Below are 22,976 nucleotides of genomic sequence, written 5' to 3'. Positions count from 1 at the left end.
GAGGTACAGACACACAATGGAAGAAAATCATCAAGAAAGATTTTGACACGAGTTAAAAAGCTAATATTAATCTGTTTAGCCTCTTGATATAATTAGTTAAATCCCAAATAACCTATCGAATATAATCAAAACAAAAGAGAGAGAGGGGGGGAAAATGAATATTTGGTAAGCAAAAAGCAGTACTTCTAAGCAATAAATTTAATGTCTTTATTTATTTATTTATTTATTTATTTATTTATTTATTTATTTATATGTATTTATTTATTATTTATTTACAAGTATTTATAAATTTATTTATTTATTTATTTGTGGGTGATATGATCATGATGATGTGATGAAACACGTTTTCTCAAGTGATAATTTGCATAATCGCCAGGGACATAAATGTTATTAATGTCTCTGTCTGAGTTTTAATGTAAACAATTATATATTTTCAATTAAAATCGCATTCTCATACGATTTAAATCCTGTCCCTAAAATGATGTAGGCCCTACTACTTCACGTTTTTAACAAATCTGTCATGTGACCACAGTATCCATGACGTCACACACAAAGAACAACTGTGACGTTCACCGACAGAGGTCGTGCTTGGCAACCAGTCCTCCATACTTATGGTGGAAAATAGCAACAGACTGTGGTGGAAATAACGCTATTTAGATAGAAGTTAACCACAAATCAGGTAGATTTTTACAATTATGGATTAAAAGGAAATAATGTGATCTATTTGTGGAAATCAAATGTGGACTCTAAAAACTGAATTTTGTGAAATCAATAGCGAAAACCGGGGAACATGACCACCCGGGTGAAACCTCTGCCAGTTCAAGTGCAGAGAACACGATCAATGCTAACCACCGGAGATATGTATACACACAATACTCTAGATGGCACAAGTCACCACCTTCCTCCGATTGCTAGCCAGACTGTCGGGGGAGCTCATAGCGCCCATGTCACCACGACTGCAGCCCATTCCGGACACGGAGTCAAGGTACAGCAGCTTTATGAGGACCATAAACACCACCACGATAAGCATGTAACCATTCAGCATGGTGGGACCGAGTCAGAGGCGCCACAGCCCAATATCCGGCCCAGTTCTAGCGCTGGAAGTCAAGGAAGCAAGACAGGATCAGCTGCAGCTCGTCGTAACAATTCAATGAGTCCAGAGTCTGCCATGAAACAGTTCATGCATAAGCTGACTTCTTTTGAACATCATGAAATTTTTAACTATCCTTCTATCTTTTTTGTGGGACAAAATGCAAAAAAACGCCAAGGTGTTGTAGGGGGAGCTAATAATAATGGCTATGACGATGAAAATGGCTCGTATATACATGTACCTCATGATCATATAGGATATCGTTATGAAGTGCTCAAAGTCATTGGAAAAGGAAGTTTTGGACAGGTTGTTAAAGCTTATGATCATAAAATTAATTCACATGTAGCATTAAAAATGGTGAGAAATGAGAAGCGATTTCATCGTCAGGCTCAAGAGGAGATTCGTATCTTAGAACATCTCAAGAAACAAGATAAGGACAACGCTATGAACATTGTTCACATGAGTGAACATTTTACATTCCGTAACCATATATGTATTACCTTTGAACTTCTGAGCATGAATTTGTATGAACTGATCAAGAAAAACAAATTCCAGGGATTTAGCTTGCAGCTTGTGAGGAAATTTGCACATTCCATATTGCAATGTTTAGATGCTTTGTACAAAAATAGGATCATTCATTGTGATCTCAAACCTGAAAACATTCTCCTTAAACAGCAGGGAAGAAGTGGCATCAAAGTCATTGATTTTGGCTCCAGTTGTTACGAACATCAGCGTATATACACATACATTCAGTCTCGCTTCTACAGAGCACCAGAAGTCATTTTAGGAGCCAAGTATGGAATGCCAATTGACATGTGGAGTTTAGGATGCATTTTAGCTGAACTTTTAACAGGGTATCCCTTGTTCCCGGGAGAAGATGAAGGGGACCAGTTAGCCTGTATTATAGAATTACAAGGTATGCCACCTCAGAAGCTGTTAGATCAGTCCAAACGAGCCAGGAATTTTATCAGTTCCAAAGGCTACCCTAGATACTGCACTGTCACCACTCTACCAGATGGCAGCACTGTGCTAAACGGCTGTCGTTCCAGGCGAGGAAAGCCCAGAGGTCCCCCGAGTAGCAAAGAAATGGTCACAGCCCTAAAAGGATGCGAAGATCCACTTTTCCTTGATTTCATGAAGCGTTGCTTAGACTGGGATCCATCAACGCGGATGACACCTGGACAAGCATTACGTCACCCCTGGCTCCGACGTCGATTGCCAAAACCGCCCACGGTAGATAATAGAGCAGACTCCGCATCCCGCCGAAAATCTACCGCCAACACCGCTAGTGCAGTGATACCTAAACTTACAAGTGGAACATCGAGTGGAAAGGGGAGAAATAACATCATAACAGACGAAATGTCTGCACAGATGCACAATCGAACCCGACTGCCACAAATTGGCTCCACCTTATAGGAGCCAGTGCTTGTGATATAGTGTTCTTGTGATATTTTTATGCCGTCCACTATTAATTTGATTTTTTAGTCAATAAATGTGTATGGTTAAACTAAGATAATGTACGACAAAACTGTTTGGTGTGAAGAAAAATGTCTGGCCTTTTTTTTTTAAATCTGAGTACTAGGAGGTGTCTTGTGTTGGATTGTGTGGTATAATTATGAATTGTGACAAAACATATATCACAAAACCTTAAGTGGAGAAAAATGTTTACCTTAAGTGGAGAAAAATGTTTAAGTGTAATGTGTATTGCAATCCAATTTATCAGTATTTTCTTGTACATGTGAATGGAATATATGCATTAGTCATGTAATGCATTGATTGTTGTGAAAACAGAGAATCATGCCCTCATTGTGATAATTAGAGGAAGTCAATTATAACTTGTATTGACTAAAAACATTCCAGAAAAATATCTTATTTAAGATAAAGGAAAAATATTCACAAATCAGAGAAAGTTAAAATCCTGAATTTTCAATGAAGTTTATTATTTTTATTTTTTTTAAACACATAAAGTTAAACTGATTCTTTTTTTTTATTTTCTGGCCTCTAATGTTAAATAATTGTATAAAAGATCCATTTACTGTTCACCTGACTGAAATAGGAGACTAAATTATTGATACAGACTTTGTCCGTAATCGTGAAATAATTAAATATGCAATACACCTATGTATCGACACCTAGTCCGGTGCCTCACAAGTCGATATTGATTTTTCATTACTAGCGTAACCCTGTGTAACAAGGTAGTATCGATTTCACCTCAGGAGTTTTAAATCAAATTTTGTTAATCTTTGTTAAGGAAAGAAGATTTTTTTTGTTATTTGACAGAGGAATTGTTGTTAGATATTCTGTTTTAAAACAGCCTGTACAGTTTTACTTAGATGACATCCTGAATTAATTCAAGAAATCTTGAAATTTTTAAAGCACAAATCAATTTCTTAATCCCAAGACTTCTTTTGTTCCTATTGCTGCATGTATGCCATTTATTTTTTTTTTTTAAATTATTATGATATTGATTTTTACAAAAGACATATTCTTGATATTTTTTAAGTCATATTTCAGTCATGAATGGTTTTGTTTAATTACAGTTTTATAAGGAGAAATGCCATTTGACAGGTTATATTTTATAAAATAATGGAAGGTGTCAGATCAGAGACTAAGTGCCAAATTAGCCAAGCCTCTCAGAATAATGTACACTTATGAAACCCCATTCATGTATTTCTATGTACCGTGTGAACACAATGTTTATCTTTTTACTGCCATGTCTTACTCTAAGAATCATCATACAGTTTACATCCGAAGGTTTTACATTCTCATGATTGATGCATGTTGTGTGTTTATAAGGTCTGAGTTGTGATTGGAAGAAAGATGATTTTTAATTAATTTTTTTTTTAACAAATATTTCATATTTTTCTGTGCATAGTAAAATTATATTTCGTTTTTATTTTTGAAGTGTGATCTGTTAAAATCTCCCGAAACTGTTTTATTTTAAAATGTGCTTTCTATATATTTCCACTGTTTATATATATATATAGTTTTATATCATTTTTATGAATTCTGTAAATAGTGGAAAAATTGACCAATAATTGGTCTGAGATTTTTGTTCTGTTTGTCCATACAACGCTGTATATATATATTTATATATATAGAACTAACATTATAATTATCATACCCTCCGACAGTCCGAGTCTTGTGTTGATGGTTTTCTACAACTTCTTTGACTTCATCTTTTTCTTTTTTCTTTTTAAATCACTGTGGAGTGCCTGTTTGTCTGTCTGTAGTTATTACCAAGCAAACTTCATAAAACTTAGCAATTTTTTTTCCCGTACAGGGAATTTTGTTCTTCACTCCTCTACGAAAGTGGTGTATTTTGTGTTTGAAAAATGCATAATATGCCCCTTTGTTTGTTCTTAATTCAAAAATTCCCTCACTTCTGTTGAAATGTCTTTTTTAAAACTGTACTTGACAATTATGTATATTAAAACACACAGGAAATATTACCAAGGTGTTTATTATGATTTTGTTGACTACGGCCATTTGGTTAAAGTGAATGGTATAATGTAATGTTTCGGTAATGCTATTGTTTGTGTTTTGGAGGAAAGTGATGGAACTAAGTACTTGCCTGCCATATCCTCAAGTTATTCCAAGGATTATTTAAACGGACAGAAAACATATTCTTTATTCATGAATAATATGATTATTAAGGACCGTGTAATCAAAGACTAGATTTAAAATGCTTCAGGGTCATTTAATGGGGCAAGGAATATTGGCAGGTTCAAAGAAATTAAGTTGTTTTGTTACCAAGTGGTTGAAACTAGACTCAGATGTCAACAGTGTAAATGGGTGTTTAGAGTATTAGGACTGCTGTTTTCCATCACTAGACCATACAACAAATTGGGATCTATTGTCCTGATAGAAGTTATTGCTATTTGATGTCCTGACCTGAATGAAGGGAAATGTAGACCTTAGTGGTATCTGTTAGTTATAATTTAAACAGAAATGTGATGAGAAAATCTGCATTAATTGGTCTGAGGGTAATTGTAGGAAATAGCTTTAAATCATTCATGGAAGAGGAACCCTTGCATCTTAGAAATTTATTGATGACTGAATTGATTTTCTGGAGGTGTGGTGCTTTTAGGAAGACTTCATTGCGTTGTCTAATATAAGCCGGTCATAGAAACCCATTTACTTTCGGCTTCTGAACAAATTAAGTGGTGAGGATGACTATGGTACTTAGCAAAATTTGCTTAAATCATGTGAAAGTTTTACCAAAAAAAAAAAAAAACAACATTTATCGATCAATCCTTGTTAGAAGGCAAGACATGGACAACAAAATGGAGCACTCACCTTCAAAAAATTTTCACCCGAGCCCCACCCCCTACACAACACCCAACGAAAAAAGGTTTTGATCTGCTTTTATATGTAAATAGCAATGCAAATGTAAAATGTGAACACTTGTGCCAAGATTATTATGATCATTTCTTCCTCTGTGATTCAATTTTTTACACTTGTATTGCCGGTTGTACTGGGGTTGGGGGATGGGGTGGCCAATCTTGAGTAACACATTTTTCTGGCTCAATGGTTCTTGAGAAGAAGAGTTGATCTACTCGCTAAATTTTCAATATATCTCAATTATCTCCCCTCGAAAGGGGATGTGGCCATTGAACAACTTTGAATCCCCTTTAGTTGATCTTAAATTTAGAACCATACAGATTTGCAGTAAAGCGTCACTATCTATTTTCCTATCTACCTTAAAAACAAGGTACATGTATCAGATTTCAGTATCAAAAGCTGACTGGTAGACAAGGATTAGTTATGGTCTGAAGGAGTTAGAATGGTTTTTAATTTCTTCTTTAGTTTTTTTTTTTAATTTGGAAAGTCAAAATAGCAGGAAAAGGTTTCGAATCAATGAGTGTATCAAAATATGGCAATCGAACTTTCTTCAAAAGAATTATCGGTCCAGATAGAAAATTTTAAAAAGAGTAAGGTTTAAAAAGTTTTCATTATATATAATGTATACATGCTATATCAAACTTCCGTTGGTAATTTTGTTTTAAAAAGACCCGAATCGTTGAAACGCTTTTGGAAATCCTTGATCCGCTTTCAAGAAATATAGTTATATTATTTATAAATCTCTGTCTGAATGTTCAAACAGAATGTCTCATCACACGTTTTCAATCTTTAAGCATATTTAAATGCATGACGATGTCTCCTCTATTGTTCTCAAACGACAATGTTTAATGCAATTCTGAAATTCTCAAAAGTATTTTGGACCCGTTGCTTTCGAAGTTCCCTTCAAAATTTTTAGCCTTTGATCTCTATATTTATTGACTCAAATGTTATGGAAATTAAATCATAAACAAGTTTAATAATCGGATACCATTTTCACTCATGAAGTATTGTTGAAAATGGCACAGATACGTGTTTAACGATAATCTCCAAAGCTGGCATGCTGGGGGTTTGTAATTTGTTTTACATCGATCTGGGTAAAAGTCATATTTTATGTCTTCATAGAAACTCTCCTTTCCCCAGCCCCGAATAAAAGATCATATCGGATGCTATCTTCAAGTGTTAAGGGAGAAATATTGGGTAACCACATTCATGCAGGAACCTGACACCTTATATACCAAGGGATAATGCTGCTTATTTACTGACAAATTAAATCTGTAAAATACAAAATGTGTAATCCATGATTCCGTAAGAATCCACTGCAACATAGGAACGTGTCAATGCGACAGAAAACTGTGTACACTTCACTAAGGATACTATGAGAATAGCTCAGGGCTCGTGTCAAGGTTTAAAGGCAATTCATTTCAGGTGAACAAGAGTGTGTGTGATTAACATCATTACGTGTTACCAATATTAACTTCTGATATATCACCTGAAAAGTCAAAATAATTGTCTGCATGACAGGTTCACATATAATCTCATTAGTCGATGTCATTTTTCTGACAAGTCGATATACAATTTAACATTTGACATGTCAACTTCAAATAATTATGTCGACATGTCAGCTAATTATAACATCAGAATTTGTGTATGTCTAGTTAGATAAATATGACGACCTTTCAGAATTTATGTCTAGTTGTCAGATAAATATGACGACTTGTCAGAAAATATGTCTAGTTGGCAGATAATCATGTCAATCTGTCAGAATTTATGTTTAGTTGTTGGATAAATGACTACGTATCATAATTCATATTCAGTTGTTAGATAAATATATTATACTTTCATGTAAATTAGTTGAATCTGATTGGTCGAGAAACACTTGCTAACCAGAAGTCTCTGATGAGACTGTAGCTCTACTGGTCTGTACTTGTAACAAATGAAAAGAAGCACTTGGATTTGAAACTTAGCAACAGGCAGCAATAAATAGAATAATGTATCTTAGTGTAGTCCACTTGTGTGCCAAATTTTATTGAAATCAGACAAAAAAATTGTAGGAGGGGTAGCGTTTTAAAGGAATTTCACAGAAATTTCTATTTTTAGTAACCATGGCAATATCGTTCAACGAAATCAAAAATTGATGCACTAGTTTATGTTTCTTAGTGTAGTCTACTTGTGTGCCAAGTTATACTGAAATCAGACCAAAACTGTAGGAGGAGTAGCATTTTGAAAAATTGTTTACAGACAGACGGACAGACAGACAGACGGACATACAGCTAGACAGACGGACGGACGACGGACACCTTACCATCGCATAAGCTCTTCTGGTCTCTGACCAGTAGAGCTAAAAAACACTATTACCCGCTGAATAATGAAGCCACGCCCTCCAGCGTAGCAACTGACAACAAGACATAAATTCTGAAAGGTCCTTATTTTATAAATATTGCATATAGTTGAGTGTAACATTGAAAATTTTCACCCCAAGAAAACCATTGTCTACCGAGGCGCAGATGTTGACAATGGTTTTCGAGGGGTGAAAATTTTCAATGTTACACTCAACTACATGCAATATTTAATACATTATACTGAATTTTTTATACAAATACATATAACAGTGAACCGTGCGCGCATAAATTCTGCGCAGTCGCTATTTTTTGGAATATCACCCGTCGTCAAGCACTGTTGACTGTTGCTACGCTGGAGGGCGTGGCTTCATTATTCAGCGGGTAATAGTGTTTTTTAACAAATGTTTCTCGACCAATCAGATTCAACTAATTTACATGAAAGTATTATATATCAATATGACGACCTTTCAGAATATATGTCTAATGGCAGAAAAAATGACTTGTCAAACAATATACATACTTTGTCAGATAATTGTATTACCTTCTTAGACACATTTTTCGACTTTTAAGACAGTTTGATGACAAATTTCAGTTTGGGGTACTAACGCAACAAACAACTGAGGTTCTATATCTGACAAGTTATCATAAACATCTGGCAAGTCAACATTAACATCTCACAAGTCAACATAAACATCTTACAAGTCAACGTAAACAACTACAGTGTAGCATGTTGACATTAACATCTAACAAGCTGACATAAATACTATTTTAAGTTGACATTAACATCTCACAAATCGATATTAACATCTGACAAAACTTCCTGAAGTTCACGAAGTCTAATAACTTAAGTTTGAGAGGGTTTTCGGCCACTTCCTGTAAAACGCACACATTTCTTCTGGCGTTTTGGACAATACCGGACGACGAACACCGCCCGTCGAAGCATTTTTTAAAGAGTCTCTAGCTACTTATTTAGTGTCTGTAGTTTTGTGTACAAATATATAGCATCGGCGTGTTGGTCAATTAGCCAGTTGAAGATTTTGTATCATAAAGATAAACTCAATTTTAAAATTATCTTACAAGACAATAACCAAGAGGCAGGCAACCAATAAAATATCTTTCAAATAAATACCACACCAAAATACGTCAATACAAACAACTAAATACTTACAATCTAAAGTGCATTGTGGATACTTTTATTTTGATCACGTACGTATTATTGATACGTGGTATAAGATGGGGTATTATCGTGTCGTGTTTTTGTACGATTTGAATAGTTGGGGAACATTGTAACCCTTAATGACGTAATGTCCAGTCCAAATAGGTTTGGGACTTACTCTGAAATTAGACACAGGGAAGTGCTAAGTAAAATATACTGCTTTATTCAGGTCTCCTAAGAATGAACAACATATATATAGTCACACAATAAAAATTATATTTCTATCTGCATAACGCATTACAAAGGTTGGTGCCCTAACTTACTTAACTCTGGTGACTAATAGAGTGATCAAACAATATGAAAATACTCACTCTATATAAAAAAATCAAAACAAAGTCATTTAACTAAATAAGTAGTGAAGGTAAACATTGGCTAAGGAAATTCGAACTGACAAAATGTAAACAAGTTTAAGCTAACATTATCAAAATAAATAACTTTAACCCAAAATAAGAAGAATTATAAAAACCATTATTTTATCAAAAACATCCTACTACTTGATCAATCAAAGAAATACTTCTTAAGAACTTACAATATAAAATTTACTCGCCGCATGGTTTGTTTGTTCAACATTGTGAAAAGTGAAAACCAGTTTAATAAATAGTAAAACCCAAAACCTAAACTGAACAAATTATTTCCGAACTTTGCTGGTTTGAACCAAAATAATTGAAACAAATAATAATAAGCCATGTATAATGACGAATATTGACTGAGAACTAGTTTCATAAAAAGTTTAAACAATAAAAACCTTAAAACTGCATAACTGGTTTTTGTGTAATTAATTATTTAAAACAGAATTTTACTTTAAATGAAAGCTCAAATTTCCATAAAACAAAATCAAATACTTTAGTAACTTTTACAAAACAGAATAATAACTTGCAATTACTTTTAAAAGAAAAAAAAGATATATAAACTATTTTACCTGAAATTAGACACAGGGAAGTGCTAAGTAAAATATACTGCTTTATTCACCATAAAATGACGAAAAAGGGTACGCAATAAAAACAATTAATCAAAATTTAGTTTCTTTGTTCTCAAATAGTTTCGTTAATTGAAATCGCTATTAAATAGCATGACCGTGATCTCCGGACACTGACCATTATCCATTAATTGACTCTAACACGGGTAATCCCCTAACAAAGAAAAATCTACTGACACCTGAGTATATCTTGACTTTGACACTAGGTAAAAGAAGATGAAAAGATAGTCATGTTGTATATTTTATTTGATAAAATAAAGTATATCAGGAAAGACAGTATGAAAAATCAAATCCGTGGATATCAAATAAAAATCATTATCAGAAAATTAATTTTATATGTTAAAAATGCCCTGAATATTAAATAGTTTCTTTTTATTTTTAAAGCATATACATATCAATTAAGATAATTTTTTTAGTTTTTATGCCTTTTATGGGAAAACAATATTTTCAATAAATAAGATAAAATATGTCGAGGGTGCTGTCTTTTACATTGGTTGTTGTCTTGTTTAACTTGTTTGACGTAAATTGTATAATTTTCTCTACACTAACTATATTAAAAGTTTTGTTGATCAATTATTGATCATTTCTTTAACATTGGTAGAAAAAGCCCGTCTTGTGCATTTTCCCGACGAGAGCTGGCGTTTTTCTTTTCATCATTAATTCATTGAGAGTCGGACTTTCTTCTTTCAGGAAGCCGAGGCGCAATGACGTAACAACATAGAAAAGCTTTTAACGAACACCAAGTCAATAGTAATAATGTACTGTCAAATATTCGCATAATTCTTCAAAAAATTTTATATATTGTTAGTGGTGTTGAAGTTTTTCATTTTTTTTAAAATTCATTTTTAATTATATTTGATGTAGGAAAGAAATATATAAATGTGAGTACGCTACAAAATCGGAAATTCTGCACAATTCTTGAATTCGCCAATAATCAGGCAATAATTCAAAGCCATACAATGCTTCGTACTAGCTTATCCGATAAAAGGACTAATATTCTTAAATCTACCCACGTTCAACGTGCGCTGATTCAAGACTGAAACTATTTAACAAATGGATTAGCATGGTGTACGATTCTATGCGTCTATGCGTTATGTAGATATTTACATTGCTCATTTTCGTAACGATTCCACTTCAATGAAATGCCAGTTTGACATCCGATCGTTAAATCATAAGCATGAATTTAATTTACGAAAGAATTGTTCAAGAAAAATATCTCCCTAGCTTGCCTTCCATAACTATAAATAAAACAAAAGGGGAACGTTGTGCTTTACACTCCCTTTCATCTGGGCATGTCTGTGCAATAATCTCTGGGCTGTGCAATATATGGATGGTTATTGCTAGGGCTGTATCAATATATCGATACGTATCGATATTCAAGAAAAATATCGTATCGAAAAATTACTTCCAATACGTATCGGACAAGCAGTTTTTCTTCTTATTCTGCTAAAAATATGGGAATTTTAATCAGCAAAGATTATATTTCACTTGTTTGAATTAAAACTGATCATTAATGATAGATTTATAAAAGAAATAACACAGTTTTTATAGTTGTTATAAAATGCATTTAACAATTTTATTTTAACATGTTGATTTTACAGCCATTAAAAGTTTAGATTGTGTTTTATTTACTGACTATGGGATAAGAACTTTGAAACAGGTAATAAAACACTAATTTTTTTTTTTTTTTTTTTTATGAAATCCATGCATTAAATGATTAATAAGCCTTTTTTGATGGACTTGTTTTAGAATCCAATATATCGCATATCGCTTTAAAAAATATTGTATCGTATCGTATCGAATTTTTTTGCTCAATACACAGCCCTAGTTATTGCACAGTGTCAGACTCCTTGTCCTGTATTGAACAATATAATTTTTTGACATGTCTGTCACCTCCAAAACAAAAACAAAATCCATTACAAAGTTTGTGATTTAATAGAAGCGCTCATTGCAAACAGCTGAAGAAATCACATGAAACAAAGACATAAAGAAAACGAAAAACAAAAAAATGTTCCTTTTTCACCAAAACATATAAATCTGAGTCTCCCAATCATAGTGCTACAAATTCTGTGAAAATGTGTCTTATCTACGAACAATTCTCGATTTTATAATTTTCATAAATTGAAAAACACGCCTATTTCAGAAGTAAAATGGCTTAGGATAGGATTTTAATTAATTAAAGTGAAAAAAAAAAATCTTGCTCAAAGTCTAAGGAGTTCTTAACTTACATCCGTGTTGTGACTTGTGAGCATTGGAAACAGGTCCTATGCATGTACATATTGTACTTTATAAGTGGCTTCAGGTAGAGACATTGTAAAGATAGTTCATGCACCGTTTTCTAATGGTAAACAGAAAACGTTATTTTGAAAATGTTGCAGTAATGTAATGAGGTTTTTATGCGCAATAAATTATGTTTAAAATGTGCAGTCAAAATATTGATGAATTCTAAACTTACGTCTCTGACGAAACAACGATGAACACTAATTAACTGGGAAAAAGGTAAAAAAAATCAACGGGTGTCCCTTGAATAAAGGGGAGAAAATCAAAAATTAATTTACATATTCTACAATTGATATACATTTCAATTGTCAAATAAAGGGATATTAAACAAACGTTCTACAAAATGTACTTTGGCACCATAAAAACTTGTAGTTCCTTTCACATCTAACAAAACTAAGTCAACAAAAATTTGGCCACAGTATACATGTAAATTATACTGAAAAACAAAAGCTTGACCACAATACATCCTAGGCCTAGTGTGTAATTATCAGCTTCCCCTTCTTTCTCTGTGTGCAACAACATACCCCCCCCCCCCCCCCCCCCGAAAAAAAAATTATTTTTTTTTTAATTTCAAACTACATATTTTGAAATAATTTAGTGAAAATCAATTTACAGGGTTCTTTAAAGCAGTATTTACAGTATCAAACAATACAGTTGTCTGTTTTTTTGTGAGGGTGTGTTTGTGTGTGTTTTTTATGCACAAAATGCCAGTTCAGTGTCAATAATTTAATTCCATGTATAGTCTTATGGATCAAACGTACCTTGGATTTTACAATTTATTTTTTCCTGTCTATCCAACTTACTACTTTTCCCTTCCTTTTCCCCTCAAATAATTGATAATCATATACACTCTTTTTCCTGCTTAATTCTCAGTCATTATTTAAATGCAACATATTGAAGATAAATTCTTGTTAACTACATGGAGTATAATGTATAATTTATATAAATCTTGTACTTAAGGAGAGGGCTTATAGGGGCATTGTCTGCTGCCCAATCCATTTGTTTTAATGTAAAAAAATAAATTCAGAAAAAATCTTCACATTTGAAATGTTCTACTGTCCTATACCAAGCAAAATAAAACTGGGGGGTGGTGTAAATAATGATCAGAAAGTAAAAAAAAAAAACAAACATCATGAATGAATGTTGAGCAGGAAAAGTATAAAATACCAGTTCCTTCCTTGTATTCCTTATTTTTTTAAATTTCTTTTACAATCACATCCATTATTTTATGGAGTTCTTTAACAAGAGGTCTCAAAACAATGTTTTACATGCTTGGCATTAAACAAAGAAATTTTCACATTTATTTAAGCATACAGTTTTTTACTCCAGAGTAATGGTGAGCTTAGGATAAGCAAACTTGATCAGGAACAGTAAAACATTTCACACTGTAAATTTTGCATTCATGGAAATTTAGAAAGCTTCTCTTATTGTATTTTTTTTTCAATTCCTTATCTGAGCTTGACTGGATCTCAAAATTATAAAACAAACAAACACATTAAAAAAAAACCCTGGCCAATTCCATTGCACAAAAACATCTTGATCATCATATAATTATATATGATTGTACATTCAAAAGCCTGGAAATATTACTTACCAGTATTGTACAACATATCACATATTATACTTACAATGATGATTTAGGAATATTGGATTAAGTGCTAGAAATAAATGTTTCAAATGATTGCAAAATTAATTATTTCATTATATATGCCAACATGAATTTTTAGCATTTTATATGGGAGAAAGAGAAGAGAGTAAAAATTCTGTCCAAATTTGTTTACAAGTTAAAGCTCTCTACAATGAAGTCCATTACAATCACTAAGCAAAACAGCTGAATGAGATCAGGTATATTTGTAAAAGCAGGAGTTTCCATTGGGATGTGTAAAGCAGATGGATGAGTGATTCACTGGGAAAACTAATCACCACTCATGATGGATATATCATTGTAGAAGGAGCACTTCAATTGGTCCAGGAAATGTCAAAGGTCAGGGTTGTATCCATTTCCAAGATGTTATCAAATCATGGTAACAGACTCCTGAAAGTAAAGTTTAAGCATATTTATTGTCTACGCAGTATGAACACAGATTTCATATAGAATTTACAATTTACAATAAAGTACATGCATCTTATCTATTGCATATCATCGATTACTTATAAAACTAACGAAAGAATCAATGGGGCTGAAGGGGCAGTCTTGTTGAATAACATTAGTGCCTAAAGCACATTTCCAAGGCAAGGCCCAGGAAAGCTCCATTTAAGCAAATAAGTCATTACAGAAAACATTCAATTTCATCAAGCAAACCTTATTTTGACTAAATAACAGAAATCAAGACTCTCTTATGACATATGAGTGCAACTGTTGGATATAACTTTTGTTGCTGTGGATAAAATTTTAATCTGGTGGGTAGGTGTACTTAGATGTACAATGTGGTAATTTATCACAGGTGGACAAAGGTTTTGTAGGTATACTTACATTATCACAGGTGGACAAAGGTTTTGTGTGTGTAGTTACTAGTTAACTCAGGTGGACAAAGGTTTTGTAGGTGTAGTTACTTGTTAACTCAGGTGGACAAAGGTTTTGTGTGTGTAGTTACTTGTTAACTCTGGTGGACAAAGGTTTTGTAGGTGTGTTAACTCTGGTGGACAAAGGTTTTGTAGGTGTAATTACTAGTTAACTCAGGTGGACAAAGGTTTTGTAGGTGTAGTTACTTGTTAACTCAGGTGGACAAAGGTTTTGTAGGTGTAGTTACTTGTTAACTCTGGTGGACAAAGGTTTTGTGGAGGTTTTGTGGGTGATTGTACGTCATTGAGTTAACTCTGGTGGACAAAGGTTTTGTATATGTGTTTAATTTTCAATCTTTTTAGTTTGAAATTAAGAACTCAGGTGGACAAAGGATTTGTGTGGGTGTAGTTTAGTAGCCAACATAGTTAAAGGTAATTACTAGTGGACAAAGGTTTTGTGTGTGTAGTTACTAGTTAACTCAGGTGAACAAAGGTTTTGTGGGTGTAGTAACTTGTAAACTCAGGTGAACAAAGGATATGTAGGTGTAGTTACTAGTTAACTCTGGTGGACAAAGGTTTTGTAGGTGTAATTACTAGTTAACTCTGGTGGACAAAGGTTCTGTGGAGGTTTTGTGGGTGTAGTCACTAGTTAACTCAGGTGGACAAAGGTTTTGTAGGTGTAATTACTAGTTAACTCAGGTGGACAAAGGTTTTGTGTGTGTAGTTACTAGTTAACTCAGGTGAACAAAGGTTTTGTGGGTGTAGTCACTAGTTAACTCAGGTGAACAAAGGTTTTGTAGGTGTAGTTACTTGTTAACTCAGGTGGACAAAGGTTTTGTGTGTGTAGTTACTAGTTAACTCAGGTGGACAAAGGTTTTGTAGGTGTAGTTACTTGTTAACTCAGGTGGACAAAGGTTTTGTGGGTGTAGTTACTAGTTAACTCAGGTGGACAAAGGTTTTGTAGGTGTAGTTACTTGTTAACTCAGGTGGACAAAGGTTTTGTGGGTGTAGTTACTTGTTAACTCTGGTGGACAAAGGTTTTGTAGGTGTAATTACTAGTTAACTCTGGTGGACAAAGGTTTTGTAGGTGTAGTTACTAGTTAACTCTGGTGGACAAAGGTTTTGTAGGTGTAATTACTAGTTAACTCTGGTGGACAAAGGTTTTGTAGGTGTAATTACTAGTTAACTCAGGTGGACAAAGGTTTTGTGGGTGTAGTTACTTGTTAACTCTGGTGGACAAAGGTTTTGTAGGTGTAATTACTAGTTAACTCTGGTGGACAAAGGTTTTGTAGGTGTAGCTACTAGTTAACTCTGGTGGACAAAGGTTTTGTAGGTGTAATTACTAGTTAACTCAGGTGGACAAAGGTTTTGTAGGTGTAGTTACTTGTTAACTCTGGTGGACAAAGGTTTTGTAGGTGTAGTTACTTGTTAACTCTGGTGGACAAAGGTTTTGTAGGTGTAATTACTAGTTAACTCTGGTGGACAAAGGTTTTGTAGGTGTAGTTACTAGTTAACTCTGGTGGACAAAGGTTTTGTAGGTGTAATTACTAGTTAACTCTGGTGGACAAAGGTTTTGTGGAGGTTTTGTGGGTGTAGTCACTAGTTAACTCAGGTGGACAAAGGTTTTGTAGGTGTAATTACTAGTTAACTCTGGTGGACAAAGGTTTTGTGGAGGTTGTGGGTGTAGCTACTAGTTAACTCTGGTGGACAAAGGTTTTGTAGGTGTAATTACTAGTTAACTCTAGTGGACAAAGGTTTTGTAGGTGTAATTACTAGTTAACTCTGGTGGACAAAGGTTTTGTAGGTGTAGTTACTTGTTAACTCAGGTGGACAAAGGTTTTGTGTGTGTAGTTAATAGTTAACTCAGGTGGACAAAGGTTTTGTGGGTGTAGTCACTAGTTAACTCTGGTGGACAAAGGATTTGTGGGTGTAGTTACTAGTTAACTCTGGTGGACAAAGGTTTTGTAGGTGTAGCTACTAATTAACTCAGGTGGACAAAGGTTTTATGGCTGTAGTTACTAGTTAAATCAGGTGGACAAAGGTTTTGTGAGTGTAGTCCTCAGTTAACTCAGGTGGAAAGAGGTTTTGTAGATGCAGTTACATGGCAACTAATGGACTGAGAGCTTTTAATTGTTCTATGGGTGAAGATACATGTATATGTCAAGGTAGTGCTGAACCGAGCTTTTGTTGGTGCAATTATGTGTCAGGATTATTTTAATCAACATTTTAACTAAAAGAAACATCAACATCAAAAAGAGCATGCTTTGTATCAACCACAGTAATTCTGTGATGCATATCCAAAAAAGTCCCTTTTATAAAAATCTACATCCTTAAGTACATTTTATTAAGAACAGCCTTTAGAATGGTCCTCTTTAATTAGGAAAACAAATTAAGTGCTACAAAATATTCTTTACATCAAGTTGTAGCTGTCAATAAAGTTATAAAGAAATATGTCTCCCTTAAAAGTTTGAATACCTGCAAGTTTAAGTTTATATTAAACCTTATCCCCACAACTTATCTTACAACTGGAATTCAAAATTCTAATCCTTAAAAGGTGTCAGGATTTGATACGGTTCAGATAAATCTGATCACATTTGTGCAACATTTAAACATGGATCTACCCAGGGCCTGCTAGGTTGGAAGAACTTTTTTACCCCACATGGAGAAATAAGCACTTTAGGGGAGCTCTCTAGTTTAGAATCATAACAATTCAAATAACAAATGCAACGATTAGAGACGATTTAAAATCTTATAGCTGAAGGTTCATGCATACATTGACCTTTTTTGAGTTGTTTTAACTGTTATCAAACAGATAAAACTTTATTTCCTTATACAGCTCAATATGTTTTGTTCATGCTTCCTTTGCAGTGGTCTTATCTAATGACCTATTTTATTGCATGACATCTTTGTATGAGTATCCTCCTTGAATCATTTATATTAGACTGTCACTAACTCCTTAAAAAAATTATGTACATGCAACTTGTAAGTTGATCTCTTACTATATACAATTATTGACTTTTAATGAGGTACACATGTGACTATACAGACCTGGTCAGGCATTATTGTTGACTGAGGCCAAAGGGTGAGGTTGACCAATGCCTGAAGTAGTTCATATAGTTAAGAGTAGACTAAATTCATCAAGAGTCAATAACCATTTTATTAAAGGTTGAGTAAGAGTGGATTTCAGTACTTCAGATTTTAAAATTTTATGGTCCATGGTGACAGCTGATAAGGCAATTCGAGAGTAAGTAATATTTAAAATGTTAAAATGGAGTGGTCATGAAATCAATCATCCACTACAATTTACAGAGAAGCGGCTGTCAGAAAGAGTATGAAGTCAAATAACTAGGACTATATTCAAAATAGTTACTTAAGACAAGATGCGTTTGTAAAACACTATGCCCCGACAATTCTGGAGAAGGATGTAGACTGAAGTGGTATACACTTACCCTTGACAGTGCAATAGTTATGGGCAAAGTTAAAGTTGACAACAGACAGACAAACAGACAGACAAGACAGAAACAATACACTCCCGGAACCTTTTCATCCGGGGGCATGAAAATAAACCAAAAGATAATTATATCGACAAAGGGGAAGGCAGCAGTACAGTGGACCTTCAGATATCCAGATGCCAGATATCTGGATGCTTCAGTATCCGGACAACTTTTCTTGGGAACAAAATTTTTTAATGTTATTTTGTCTTGTTTAACTGGTAAATCAGATATCCCGATGCTTCACATATCCAGACAAACTGACCAGGAACCAAAGCGTCCAGATAAATGAGGCTCCACTGTACTTTGTTTATATATGACAGTCAAATGGCCTCATAAATGCTACAATGATAATCATTGTATAAAAGAGCTATTTAAAAATTTTAGGCAAAACAATGAACACTGCAAAAAAGTTGTTACTAATCAATCCCCAGGACTATATTCCAACAGCAATACAAAGCAGTCCCTGGTTTACAGGAGATGCTTACTCCTCCTAGGCACCTGCTCCCATCTCTGTGTTTTATGCCCTGATCACATATTTGTATCATTTTTATATATATATATATTTTTCAAAATCAATCAGTTAATTATTTTCAACTTTTTCATTTTCAGATAAAACAAGAGGCCCATGGGCCACATCGCTCACCTGAGCACTAAGGGTAGGAAAAAGAAGAAAATGGCTTTTTATTGTAAAGTTTAAATCCAAAAGTATTCCCATGACCTATCATGGATTTGCTATTTTTTAGAAAATGATTTTTAAAGAATTTTCCAATATATATCTTTAAACTTTGGTCGGCCATTTTGGCCCCGCCCTACCCCCGGGGGTCATGATTTGAACAAATTTGAATCTACACTAACTGAGCATGCTTCCATTTAAATATGAAGAATTATGGCTTTGTCATTCTTGAGAAGAAGATTTTTAAAGAATTTTCCTATATATTTCTATGTAAAACTTTGGTCGGCCATTTTGGCCCCGCCCTACCCCGGGGGTCATCATTTGAACAAACTTAAAACTACACTACCTGAGCATGCTTTCATTTAAATATGATGAATTATGGCTTTGTCATTCTTGAGAAGAAGATTTTTAAAGAATTTTCCTATATATTTCTATGTAAAACTTTGGTCGGCCATTTTGGCCCCGCCCTACCCCGGGGGGTCATGATTTGAACAAACTTGAATCTACACTATCTGAACATGCTTTCATACAAATATGATGAATTATGGCTTTGTCATTCTTGAGAAGAAGATTTTTAAAGAATTTTCCTATACATTTCTATGTAAAACTTTGGCCGGGGGTCATGATTTGAACAAACTTGAATCTACACTACCTGAACATGCTTTCATATAAATATGATGAATTATGGCTTTGTCATTCTTGAGAAGAAGATTTTTAAAGAATTTTCCTATATATTTCTATGTAAAACTTTGGTCGGCCATTTTGGCCCCGCCCTACCCCGGGGGGTCATGATTTGAACAAACTTGAATCTACACTATCTGAACATGCTTTCATACAAATATGATGAATTATGGCTTTGTCATTCTTGAGAAGAAGATTTTTAAAGAATTTTCCTATACATTTCTATGTAAAACTTTGGCCGGGGGTCATGATTTGAACAAACTTGAATCTACACTACCTGAACATGCTTTCATATAAATATGATGAATTATGGCTTTGTCATTCTTGATCAAAAAATTTTCCTATATATTTCTATGTAAAACTTTGGTCGGCCATTTTGGCACCCCCGAAGGTAATGATTTATATATATATATATTTTCATCTTTCCTGGCACTGTGGTTCTTGAGAAGAAGATTTTTAAAATATGCCACCAAATTTTCATTAATTCCCAATTATCTCCCCTTGAATGAGGGCGTTGCCCTTCAACAAACTTGAATCCCCTTCACCCAAGGATACTTTGTGGCAAGTTTGGTTGAAATTGGCCCAGCGGTTCTTGAGAAGAAGTCGAAAATGTGAAAAGTTTACAGACAGACAGACAGACGGACAGACAGACAGACGCCGGACAAAATGTGATCAGAAAAGCTCACTTGAGCTTTCAGCTCAGGTGAGCTAACCAGAGACCCATGTTCAGGTGAGTGTTGACCTGAACACATTGGCTAAGAAAGAAACAGAAATCAGTTCAGTATAATAAAGGGGAGATGATTTGAACAAACTTGAATCTAAACTGAGTATGCTTCCATAGTTCTCTGACTTATCATATGATTTAAGTAGATTTTTCGAGAATTTTTCCTATACATTTGGTTGCAATTTGAAAGGACTAATGATTCTGGAAATGGAGGTGAAAATGTGAAAAGATAACAACAACAATGCTGAAGACAACTAGGGATGGGTATCGCCAAAAATTTCGTATCGCGATATATCACGATTTTTTCCCACAATATCGCGATAATATCATGATATTTTTAAAAGCAGTTTTTACAATGATTTTATATGAAAAGTCATTATTTTTCTAAAAAATATGCTAGAAAAACAAAATTTTACTTTCTTGAAATTTTTATGTATATAAAATCAATTATGTTTGGACGGTAAGATGCCGTTCTTTTCACTTTTTACAACATCTTTTATACTTTCTGTAATTGTAATTTGAAAGACTGAACAGATAAATGAATAATATCTGGACTTTATAATATGTACCTAAAGAACGGTACTTAGGTCTCCGTATCACGATATGTATCACGCAACAAAAAATCGCGATATACCGGTATACCGATAAAATCGCACATCCCTAAAGACAACAATGACAGACAATGGACAGATTTTGATCTGAAAACCCTAACTGACCTTTGGCCTCAGGTGACCAAAAAATGTATCCAGTTCGATTGATAGTTTACTATACTATAATATACAAATATACTGAATCTTGATCACTGCAGCTTGAACTGGACTTTTTGGGTTTGCATTAATTTAAGCAACAAGATGAGGTAAACATCACCTCATGTAAAGGACAATCTCCGCAGAACTTGTAATCCTGATATTTACATGCCTGAAAGACGAAAAAGCTACATGATGCAAAAGGACTACATCATTTTGAGATCTAGAACCTTAAAAAATCCCTAATTGTTCTTCCCCAGCAGCCTACATTGGTTAAATCAATAAAACTTGGATGTGTATCACTACCCCTGCTGTTAACATCCCATACATTTAAATGCAATATCGAGTGATTTTGTCCATTCTACACTTAGTGCCCTGATGGAAATTTTTGAAGTTGATCAATTTGCACTTTAAAGTGGAACATTGGGTCTTTAAAAATGATTCAAATCAAACACCCACTTACTCTTGTAGTACTGTAAACAGTTTTAAATATGATGAGTAAATTTGACATGCTTTTTAACTGCCTTGTTTTTTCACTCTCCATTTATATTTTTAAACAACAACATGGCCAATATTTCAATCCTCTATTTAGACTCTTTATTTAGGTCAGAATCTCTCACCCCCAAAGAAAAACTAGAGGTACTGTGAGCAATGAGCTCACTAAAATGATATCCCCCACCTGCCATATGAATACAATGGCAGTGTCCATGTTTTGCTATGGGAAACCCAGATATATGTTGGATCAAAAAGTAAAATTGGAGGTGCACAATGGCAATATGTAATAAAGATTCCATGAAAGTTTTATCAAATTTCATTCAGTGGTATGAGAGGAGTTGCGGATAAGATATGGGTGCCCCAAAGCGTAACACATGGATGGACAGACGAACATACTGACATACCAAATACTATATACCCTCCCGCTTTTTAAGCAGGGGGTACATGTATAAGTATAAAAAAAAATTTCTATCAGAATTATTTACAATGTATTTATAAAGTAAATTTCTGATTAAGTTATTTCTAAAGATCATGGAATCCAAATCATTGCACTGTTTTCCACCCTGATATATATTAAACATAATACCTTAGATCAATATGTAAATATTTTTTGAGACATCAAAATCTGAAAAGAAAATATTTTTTGAATAATCTGAGAAATTTTTCAGAACAATAGTATTTATATTTAGTTTTATATTTTCTAAAGTATTTTATCTTTTATTTTAAGTGTTTTATCTTTCGTTTAATGTTTTTGTCTAGTATTTTAAAACAAAATATTTTATCTTATTGTTAAGAGGAATTTTTAAAATAGTTTTTGTTTCATGTTTTAATTATCTTTTCTTAGTGTTTTAGTTTATCATGTTTATAGTGTTCTATCTTTTGAATAATGATTTAACTTTTGTTTTGTGTTTTTGTTTAGTATTTTATCCTTTAAAAAATTTTTATCGTTTGTGGTAGTTAATGTTTTCTTGTTTAGTGTTCTATCTTTTGCTAGTGTATATTATTTAGTGTTTCATCTTTTTTGTTTATGTTTATTTAGTGTTTATCTTTTGTTAAGAATTCTATTTTTATTTTAAAAATTTCTGTTTAGTTTTTTCCTATTAGTTTTCTATCTTTTGCTATAGTATATTATTTAGTGTTTTATCCTTTGTTTAGTGTTTTTCTTATTCATAGTAATTTCTGTTTAGTTCTTTTAGTGTTCCATCTTTTTTTTTAGTGTTTTTGTTTAATGATTTATCTTTTGTTTGGTGTTTTATCATTTGTTTCGTGTTCTATGTTGTCTTTAATGCTATCTTTTGTTTTGTGTTTTATCTTTTGTTTGTGTCTTTCTTAGTTATACCCCCCGCTTGAAAAGTGGGAGGGTATATAGGGTTTTAATTTCCTTTGGTATTTTTTTAATGTTCCTTTTGTCCGTCC

General features: G+C 33.5%; 2 protein-coding genes across 2 annotated transcripts in view; one reads left to right on the top strand and one right to left on the bottom strand.

The window, feature by feature from the left end:
* The first annotated feature begins 544 nt into the window (after window positions 1-544).
* LOC134245820 (dual specificity tyrosine-phosphorylation-regulated kinase 2-like) lies at window positions 545-4,542 on the top strand. Its single transcript, XM_062728066.1, has one exon. The coding sequence runs from the start codon at window positions 791-793 to the stop codon at window positions 2,504-2,506; it is 1,716 nt and encodes a 571-aa protein (XP_062584050.1). The 5' UTR covers window positions 545-790; the 3' UTR covers window positions 2,507-4,542.
* An 8,940-nt stretch (window positions 4,543-13,482) lies between these two features.
* LOC134245825 (F-box/LRR-repeat protein 5-like) overlaps window positions 13,483-22,976 on the bottom strand; it is a 31,858-nt gene continuing 22,364 nt past the window's right edge. The window contains exon 10 of the mRNA XM_062728081.1: window positions 13,483-14,280. The gene's annotated coding sequence lies outside the window, so the exon portion shown is untranslated. The remainder of the gene's footprint in view (window positions 14,281-22,976) is intronic.

The sequence above is a fragment of the Saccostrea cucullata genome, unplaced genomic scaffold, assembly GCF_032062105.1.
Source record: "Saccostrea cucullata isolate Sc308-1 unplaced genomic scaffold, CSIRO_AGI_Scuc_v1 ctg555, whole genome shotgun sequence".
NCBI lineage: Eukaryota > Metazoa > Mollusca > Bivalvia > Ostreida > Ostreidae > Saccostrea > Saccostrea cuccullata.
Note: the sequence above shows the minus strand (reverse complement) of the source record. Positions and strands in the feature narration are given on the sequence as shown.

What these genes read in the sequence shown, in the direction of transcription:
- LOC134245820 (XM_062728066.1), top strand. Translation starts at nt 791, where the DNA reads ATGACCACCCGGGTGAAACCTCTGCCAGTTCAAGTGCAGAGAACACGA.